This window comes from Xiphophorus couchianus, chromosome 2, assembly GCF_001444195.1.
Source record: "Xiphophorus couchianus chromosome 2, X_couchianus-1.0, whole genome shotgun sequence".
In the NCBI taxonomy this organism is placed as follows: domain Eukaryota; kingdom Metazoa; phylum Chordata; class Actinopteri; order Cyprinodontiformes; family Poeciliidae; genus Xiphophorus; species Xiphophorus couchianus.
Window position 1 is genome coordinate 164956 of NC_040229.1, and position 10110 is coordinate 175065.

General features: G+C 38.0%; 1 protein-coding gene across 1 annotated transcript; it reads right to left on the reverse strand.

Moving 5' to 3' along the window:
* Positions 1-1903: 1903 nt before the first annotated feature.
* On the reverse strand, positions 1904-6845 carry mylpfb (myosin light chain, phosphorylatable, fast skeletal muscle b). Its single transcript, XM_028001124.1, has 6 exons — positions 6713-6845; positions 6241-6339; positions 4351-4531; positions 3381-3459; positions 3254-3302; positions 1904-2234 (listed from the first exon to the last, which is right to left on the reverse strand). Exons 1-6 carry the CDS (start codon positions 6713-6715, stop codon positions 2133-2135), a joined length of 513 nt encoding a protein of 170 aa, XP_027856925.1. The 5' UTR covers positions 6716-6845; the 3' UTR covers positions 1904-2132.
* Between the last annotated feature and the right edge of the window lie 3265 nt (positions 6846-10110).

Below are 10110 nucleotides of genomic sequence, written 5' to 3' on the forward strand. Positions count from 1 at the left end.
TTTAGTTGTGCTCACTTGAAGACTTGGAAGGAATTAACTCAAGCACCGAAGCCCATCTGGAGGAAGTGGAGGGTCTCAAAATTAAACAAAATTTTATAAAAGTATCAATATCCCCTCTGTTAATGATCAAAAAACCCCACAATGATTTCTGAAATACCTGAGAAAAGTAGTAATAAGTAGAAATATACTGATAATTAGCCAAACAAAATCAGATATTGTGCTACCAAATAATTGTACTTGAGTATGAGTACTACTTCTTGAACATATTTTTACTCAAGTAAAAAGTATCCGTCCAAGAAATGACTCCGGTAAGAGCAAAAAAGTATTTGGTAAAAAGTCTACTCAAGTGCTGAATAACTTATCACATTATCAATCATTTAATATTTAACAATTACATCATCAAACAGACAAAAATATAAAGTTTAGTAGAAAATTTTGGCAATTTAAGGACAAAAATTACAATAATTCATAAGTAACAAAAATTAACAATAGCAGTCAAAAGAAAATGTTTCCAAATTAGTTTCTTTCAATATAAAACTTATTAACTTTAACAAAAACTGCAGGTGTGTGTCTGTGTCTGGTTCATTTTTTGGTTAAAACATGTTTGTTCTTAATTCAGTGGGCAGAAAATTCAGAAATTTTACTAATTTTTTCAAAAAGTTACTTAAGTAAATGTAATTGAGTAAATGTAACTAGTTACTACCCAGCTCTTTAGAGGGCTATCAACATGTTTCACCACATTTGTACACTTTTAATGCCCCACACTGATAAGTAGTCTAAAAATTGCCTCTGCTTGGCGTCATGGAGCAATATGAAACTTGTTCAAACCAGCAGACTCAGTGGAAGTGTCGTACGAAAGAGAGCGGATTTTATTTGTACTTCTTTCTTTTTTTACAGTGCAGACAGATCACAATCACAACAGGAGCGAAACAGGAGTGACATGGAGGACGACGAGTCAAAAACAAAAGATTTATTTCTCTTTTTCCTTTTAACTGTCCATTTTCTTCCCCAACTCACCATCTTTCAGCATCTCTTTCTCTAGTTTAATGCTTTCCTCTTTTTTCTGATTGCAGCTCCTCTTTTTGGTAAAAGAGAGGGGTAGGCTAGCTATTGTAGTGCGGTACCTCCACTCTTTTACTCTCCCACAGATAAATGGGAGGAAGTCATTAAGCACTCTGTGAAGTTGAGACCAACAGACCCAACCGGGTCAGACTGCTAGCTTGTTTCAAGCTAGCTGCCGTGCAAACACCGAAGCCTAACCCTGACCAAGAGACATTTTGACCAACCGCTGCTAGCAGAGGTGGGCAGAGAACCCAAAAAATTTACTTAAGAGCAACACTACTTCAACATATTTTTACTCAAGTTAAAGTAAAAAGTAGCCATCCAAGAAATTACTCAAGTAAGAGTAAAAAAGTAGTTAGTAAAAATTCTACTCAAATACTGAGTAACTGATCAAAATTACACCATGAGACCGATTAAAATATGAAGTGGAAATTTGAGTATTTTCAGGAGGAAAATGACAATAAGCCACATAAGTAACAAAAAATAGAAAACAAAAAAAAATTCTTTCAATAAAAAAACGTAAGAAACTAACAAAAACTGCAAGGTCTGAGTCTGGTGAATTTTTGGTTAAAACATGTTTGTTTTTCATTCAGTGGGTAGAAAATTCAGACATCTTACTCAAGTAAGAGTAGTGATACTTCATAATTAAATGACTAAAATAAAAGTAAAACGAACAGTAAAAATAAATTTTGTCAAAAAAGTTACTACACTAAATGTAACTAGTTACTACCAAACTCTGTAACTTTTGCATGCTAGCCGTACGTTTGCACTGTTGGCCTCAAAACGCAGAACAGAGTGAATGGATGGAGGGAGGAGAAAGAGGTAAGGACAGAGATAGAGAGAGTTTCAATGTCATAAGATTATTTTTATTGAAAATAATCCCATGTTCTCCTGTTGTTCACAAACCGCACCCGTCCACAGCGTCTCGGGCAAAGTAGAGAAGTCTTTTGGCGAGCGGAAATGTTGGACGAGAGAGTTTGTGAAAGTGAAGTCACGGCGTTGGAGAAAACAGAGCGAGTGTACGGTGGCAGAGTGTTGGTAGAGGTAGAGAGCTGAAGAGAAGAAGGGATCTACTCCTCCTTGTCCTCTCCGTGTGTGATGACGTAGCAGATGTTCTTGTAGTCCACATTGCCAGCCACATCAGGGGGGAAGGCAGCCCACAGATTGGTCATCTAATAATGGGGAGAGGAGATCACAGAGGTCAGTCTGAGTAAGTCAAAAAGGGGTTAATTACTTGGTACATTTATATTTCACCAGGCATTCTGCAAAACCACAAAATCTTACTAATCATTTCTGACTAGTTTCTAGTGCAAATATCTTATTAGTACACTTGAATTAAGGCAAACTTAAAAGTAAGTTTTCAGCAAAATATAGGAGCTTATTTTAAGTCAATAATTCCTTAATACTGATGAAGTATTAGTTTCACTGGAATATTCCACAATCAACTGCCACTTTGCTGTTACCTAGCAACACCTGCCAAGCCCAGGCCGTAACCTAGCAACACTTGTCAAGTCCAGTCCGTTACCTAGCAACCAAGTTCTAGTTCCATTGGCAGATTATTTCACTTATTACATGGAAAAATGTAGTGTTATTAGTTTGTGGCTCTTCACTCGACATAATTTTGCCCAGAAGTGCTAAAAAACTAAAGCATTTTGGAAATATAAAGATGAAAAAATAAACATGTGGAACTAATGCTAAAAGAAATATCAATTATGTATTTATTCAGGTCTTTTTGTCACTGGAAAATATACTACATGCTTTTTCTCCAGTTTTTATAAGTTTAGAACATTTTACTCCAAAAATTGTTTTCCCTTTCATGTAAAAATCCAATATTCTTAATTATAAAAACAGAATTTGAGTCACTTTCTTTTAAAATGCTTGCTATGTATAGCTGAGTTTTAATAACTCAAAAAAAAAATCAGTAGACTTCTCAGTAAAAGTCTCAGGACAAACGTTTTTTTCTACTTATTATAAAAGTTTGGTTGAAATAGGACAAATACTTTGTGTTGTACCTAACATTTTTCATTGAATGAAAACCACAAGAGTGACAATTTTACCCTGATTTAAAATAAAAAGTTGAATATATGAATTTTTATCATTGTTGAATTGCAGTTAGGTCCACAAAAAAAATTGTGAATGGGCTACAAAGTTTTGCAGCTAACGGCTAAGAAAGTCTGTGAAAATAACTCACCTCCTCACTGGTGAACCTGTCACACTGGGTGGTCAGGAGCTCCTGAAGACTGGAAACAGAAACAAATACATTGTATTGAGGAAAACAACTCTGAGATGTTATAAAAATTTGACAGAAATATTCTTACAATTCCTTCTTGATGCTGCCGGTGCCTTCGGGGTCCAGGACCTTGAAAGCGCTCACGATAACGTCCTCGGGATCAGCACCTAACAGCAACACAAACCCAGTTCGTCAAATAATATCAAACAAAAAGTTAGAAAAGCCTACTCAGATAGCAAAAGATGTTAATTCAATGTTGAATTGTGGTCAAAAAGATTGACTTTTGGTTTAGGTCAACAATTGATGTTGGATCAACCATCAAACAATCGCCCAATTGACATGACGATGGCTTCTGTCCCCATGCGGAAGCAGAGCAAACCCCGACAAACAAACCGCAGACATGTTTTGAGTCATTTTTGTCTTATCAGCCAACACTGAGCCAAAGGCGGCGGGCGAGAAAATTCTCAGAGTCCTGCATCAGGTCTGCAAGGTTATTAGTGGGAAACAACAGAGAAATCAACGTGAACGCCAAAGAGGAAAAATTATGAGGGAGACAAAGTCTCATTGGATGTGAGAGAGAACGCTGTGTCGAACACATTTTGCACATACAAAACGGGTAAGAAATGACTTGGAATAATACCGACTTGTGAAAATCTGCCTTCAGGAAAATGCAGTTACTGCAGCACGTTTTTATGCTGCCATAGAGATAAACATTGGAATTTACACACAAAATCAGGCATAACTAACTCTAGCCAGTTAACTTTTGTTGAAAAGATATAATTGAATAATGTTTTGTGGTCGAATTCTAATGATTGAAATACCAACGTCTAATCAATGTATGCACTGATTCAATATAAAGTTAACACAAATGTACATGTAGACCAAAATTTAGCTAATGGTTGAATCAACATTTATATGCTATCAGTTACGGTTGAAAACATAACGTTGACTCAACATGTCAGGCTTCAACATCGATTCAATATTTGTGTCTAAACATATTTCAGCAGATTCACTCATGTTTTGCCATCTGGGTGAACAGTTTGTGTTTGTCAGCACACCCTTGAGCTTCTCGCCGAACATGGTGAGGAAGACGGTGAAGTTGATGGGGCCGCTGGCCTCCTTCACCATGGCCTCCAGCTCGTCGCTCTTCACGTTCAGCTGGCCCATGGTGGCCAACACATCCCTGAGGTCATCCTTGCTGATGATGCCGTCTCTGTTCTGGTCGATGATTGTGAAAGCCTGCAGAAAATATCAGTCGAAAAGCTCAAAAGTAAAATAATAAGAAAAACTGCAAATATGTAGCTGTGTATAGGCCGGTCGCAAACAATTAATCACATGTTAAATTTAAACGAGCTCAATAATAATTTCTATTTACATGATTAATCTTTTTCTACCAAAAACTGAATTACTAAACTCTTCAGTTTGGTGCTTTTGTCACAACTGACCTTTTCCTAAGAATAATTTTGTTTGCAGAAACTTCATAATTTGTTTTATTTGTTGTTTGGTTTATTTACTTTGATATTTAAAATGCCTTAAAGGCATTTGAAGTTCCAGTGTTAACTGAACTCAAAAACACAAAATCTTACCAAGTATTTTTGTCTTGTTTCTAGTGGAAATGTTTTAGCACACTTGAATTCAGACAAAACTAAGAATACATTTTTCAGCAAAACATATGAGCTTATTTTAAGTTGATAATTCGTTAAAACTGACGAAAAAGTTCTAGTTCCACTGGCAGATTATTTCACTTATAACATGGGAAAAATGTCTTGTTATAAGTGAAATAATCTGCCAGTGGAACTAGAACTGGGTTGCTAGGTGATGGGCTGGGCTTGGCTGGGGTTGCTAGGTAACGCGCCAGTGGAATTAGAACTTTTTCATCAATATTAAAGAATTATTGACGTAAAACAAGTTCCTAAATCTTGATGAAAAGTTAGTTTTAAATAAGTTTTGTCTTATTTCAAGCATGCTAAGATATTTGCACTAGTTTTCATTACCATTAAATTACTTGAAAACTTCTGGGACAATTTATCGTCCAGCAAAAATTTGTTACCGTGACTGGCCTAGCTGTGTATGCAAGTATGCTTGGGATTAAAAGGTCAAGATATAAGACACTAAAACTGTAAAACAAAGATTCTCACATTTCTCACAAGTCCTTGTCTTAAGACTTGTTAATAGTGATTGTAAGTGGGAGTTAGTCTGCCAAGGCAAACGTGTAAATGTGGAGCCGTTAGCCGCTTCCCTTGTCACATAGCGGGGCGTTTCACCCCCCTTGAAACCAAAGATGGCATTGGGAACCTTTCGGGACTTGGCAGCTGGTCGTCCACTTGTCTCTCGAAGGTGTTAAAAAGGCTTTGGAATGTGAGACAAGCCCCCTTGCGACATTTAAGGACAAGGTATTGATTACAGCTGTCATCCTTTTGCCTTGTGACCGAATCTTCTGACCATGCCACCAATGTTCTTTCACCTTTGGAGGTGCCAGCTAAGCTACTGTTGGCCTCGCATTCTCCAATCCCAGAGATGCTTAAGGAGACATTTCTGTCGAAGATCAAGGCTGCGACCCTCTGATGCTATAAAAACTAGACTCAAGGGGCGAAACAACCTTGGTAATCCCTGAATGTTGACTCAACTTGTATGTTTTCATACTTCCCCCATCCCGTTCTTTCCAGCTTTGATTAATTGGACTTTCCACCAGCTGTTGGGCTGCATTCCTGTGGAGTCATGGAGCAAAGTGTCTCTAAGGAGAATTACGGAGCTAACACAGAGGAGAGGAGGTATCACCTGACTCCAGAAAAGCTCAGATTTACCGTCCTGTCCTGCTGAGAAGGACAACATTGGCTTTCAGAAGCACTCCTGTTACTAAACAAGGCCAAATCATAGAGAAACAGAGACATTCCCCAAAATCACACCAGTAAAAATTACATGTGATGCAGTGATTTAAAAGAAGATACCTCCTTGTACTCCTGGATCTGGCTCTGCTCAAACATGGAGAACACGTTGGAGGATCCACCCTCACCCTGCTGCTGCCTCCTCTTGGCCTTCTTGGGTGACTGAGAGATGGAGAAAAACAGGTAAAACACACACAAAACATAAGGTTTCTACACCTTTAAAGATACAGAAAATAATCAACAAATAAGACAAGAAAACTTAACTTTAACCCTAGATCTAAAAGCATCTCAAACTGTTTATTTCTAGCAAAGAAAAGACCTTTATCTCTGCCCCTTTGTTGTTAAAAACTTGGTTATCCAATTTAAAATGAAAGTTTGTCTTATAATCTTGGGATAAACCAGCTAAAAAAGGCATTTATCCTTCTTCATAATTAAGGGTTCAAATCCAAAGTTTTGAGGCTTGATTTTGGGTGACTCCAACAATCTTGGTTGTCCAAACTGTGATGCAAACCGTAGCTCCAGAAACAACACTCACCATCTCTAAAGTTTGTTGGGTTGTTGTTGGTCAAGAAGAGAAGCCTGTACACCAAGCCGATGAGACTGACATGTATGCATCGGCCCCTTGGGGTCTTATATATTAACTTGACGGGGGCTAACTTTAGCTACATCATCAGGTTTGGCAGGGAAGCAGAGCTGAGGGAAGAGTAAGAGAAACAGGGGAGGAGTGAGAAGGCGGCTGGGCGGATCGGCTTACAGGCGGCTCCAAAATAGGCCAGAGAAGTCTTGGAATGAGGTGAATTCAATGCCAACAGACGGGGCTGACTTTGGTGTCGTCAGCGGACAAATGAGGCCAAATGGATGCAGAGCAACGACCGGGTTCATCTTTGTGTTTGTTGGTGGCGATGGAAGAAGAAGACAGACGTCCACCGGCTTTATTCGAATGACCCCCAAACAGATGGGGTCAACTGAAACTCTGCTTTCTATTAATTTATCCTCCAGCGACGTGCGGTTGGTGTAAACATATTTCCAAGTCAACACCTTGATAAGTGATAGGCCTGGGCCTCAACGACCCATCAGCGAACGCAGTTAGGATGTATAAACAGTAATGAAACCTGAAAACGGTTGGCGAGAGGAAGCTGGTCGGGTTCCAACGATGACACATGACGACCAGGCCTCACATGTGAAACACAAGCACGCCTTTACGCCTGAAGGAGACGCAGAAAAACGCTTTGTAAATAGAAATAATGGGTGATAAATGGGAGGAAAAGCTGGAATTTAAGTTAATGCAAAAATCCTCCAGAGTCCAACTGTTCACTGCAAAATCTTACCAAATATTTTTGGTCTAGTTTCTAGTGAAAAAATCTTACTACACTTAAAGTAAGACAAAACTGACTCATAAGTAACTTTTCAGCAAGAGATAGGAGCTTGTATTAGGATGATCTCCCTTTTAAGAATAAATTTTTCCCTTAAGTAAAATGTCTTCCAGTGTTAAATGCACTGCAAAAACAAACTCTTCCTACCAATCACTTTTATCTAGTTTCTGGAGCAAATATCTTATTACACTTAAAATAAGACAAAACTAACTTATAAATAACTTTCCACCAAGATATAGCAGCTTGTTTTATGTCAATAATTCCTTAATAATGATGGAAAAAGTGTTAAGTTCCACTGGCAGGTTATTTCACAATGAACTGGCCCTTTGCCGTTACCTAGCAACACCAGCCCGTTACCTAGCAACACCAGCAAAGCGCAGTTCGTTACCTAACAACCCAGTACTAGTTCCATTGGCTGATTATTTCACTTAGAACAAAACATTTTTTCCATATTTTAAGGGAAACAATCAACCAGAGGAACTAGAACTTTTTCTCAATATTAAGGAATTGTTGATTTAAAACAAACTTATATCTCACTGAAAAGTTACTCATAAATTAGTTTTGTTATCTATTTGGTACACTTGATAAATTACTTGGTAAGATTTTGTGGGGGGGGTTTAAGCATTTGGAAAGCAAAACATGAAGATTATTAACTAGTTTAGTGGTTTTCTGATCAGGGATGCACTAATTTAGGTTACTGCGGGGGTTTTAAGACAGGAGGAGCGTAACCCACCCACCTAACGCCATATATGAGCTCCATGGACTCCCATCAATCAGTCCACTATACAACCAAGGCATGTATTTGAAGTTGAGATGGCGCCTCTTCTCCCCTGCAGGTTGAATGTTTTTCACATGACATATGACCCAGGTCTCATCATAAGACAGGGCTTTATTTAAAATCTTTTTTTTTCTTTTTTTATCCTCCTCCAGATATTGTCTTGAAGGTGAAAGGAGAGGCAGAGGGAGCAGTCAAACACCATAAAAACAAGACAGCTGTACAGACTGAAATAGCAGCGCTGCCCCCCCATCACCACCACCACCATTCTCTTCTGCAGCCATTTTGACCCTGTACTAACATTTTGACACTCTTCACTGATTAGCTTGCTTTTTTAAACCCCACTCGTATTTAGCATCGTTTGTAATGTTAAACATTTATTGAAATATTTGGTGAAGAGTTGCCGGATCTAATCTAAAATGGAAACATAGCTAATCTATAACTTTTTGGAACAATTTTTAGAGCGTCTAAAAGTAGAACGGGAGTTATTAAATTCAGTTTCATTGGGTTGGAATATCACGACACACGTCACTTTAACGTTTATTACTAAATCCATCCATCCATCCATCCATCCATTTTCTGTTCACCCTTGTCCCTAATGGGGTCGGGAGGGTTGCTGGTGCCTATCTCCAGCTACGTTCCAGGCGAGAGGCGGGGTACACCCTGGACAGGTCGCCAGTCTGTCGCAGTATTACTAAATCACTGGAATAAATCATGGTTATGTGGTCATGTTTAGTTTATAATAAAAGCTGGTTGAATTAATTTTGTATAAAAGAAAACCGTTGAACTTACCTAGCATGCTGTTTGTAGCAACAGTGGATACTAAACATACCGCGCCATCATCCTCCTACTACTTCCTGTCCTCGTCTTCTTCGTGGTTTGCGCCACTGGTCACTTCCGGTTGCTGATCATGTGACTCGTGTGATGCGGAAAAAAGGTGTTTCCTTGTAGTTTTGCTAAATAAACCAGTTTTGATCATCCTAACGCCAAAACTTTATAGAAAAACGATTCCCCTCCCAAACTGGCGTGTTTCCATTAATCATGTTTATTTTTGAACTGTCAAATTACACGATTATATGGAAACGCAGCTAATAACGTGCACAATTTGGCCACTCTTGTAATGAGATTAGGTAGAATTAATTTTCAGCTGATTTCTGGCTTTTAACTGTAGCCCTCAACTATATTAAAACTGTTAAAATATCTGCCATTTCATATGACAATATTGTTATATTGTTTATTTGTGATACAGTGCCAGTTTGGATGTGGTTTTGGGATCGTTCTGCTGTTGAAAAAAAAAAAATTGTTAAAGTTTCCATCTGTGATCCAAACTCACTATTAAAAGAAAAAAGTGAGTCAAGATCTATTAGACTGAAACTGATACCTTGAAACTCGGCAGGAATTTGGATCTGCCAAATGTTTTTTAGTTTGTGTATTTCTACAGGAAGTGGGCGGTTTTCCACAAGTCGTCACGGAACGTTTTAATGGCTATGAGCCTGTGTGAATCGCAGTAAATCCAAGTCAACTCAAATTTGATTTAAAAATTAATACGGCATCCATGTTCACATTTATTCCTTAACCATAATTGTAATTTATAGATTACAGTGTCAAAATGTAACAAAGGCAAAACTTCATACTAATGATCAACAAAGTAAAAAGATGATAATTTATTGAACAATGTATGGGAGGAAAACATAAAAACAGAACAAAGGAAATACAGTACAGACCAAAAGTTTGGACACACCTTTTAATTCAATGAGTTTCCTTTATTTTCATGACTATTGACAT

Excerpts from the sequence above, each read along its gene's own strand:
- mylpfb (XM_028001124.1), bottom strand. Across the intron at positions 4,532-6,240 it reads AGATCCAGGAGTACAAGGAG|GCTTTCACAATCATCGACCA; the intron begins GTATCTTCTTTT and ends TATTTTCTGCAG. Across the intron at positions 3,460-4,350 it reads GTTCGGCGAGAAGCTCAAGG|GTGCTGATCCCGAGGACGTT; the intron begins GTGTGCTGACAA and ends TGTTGCTGTTAG.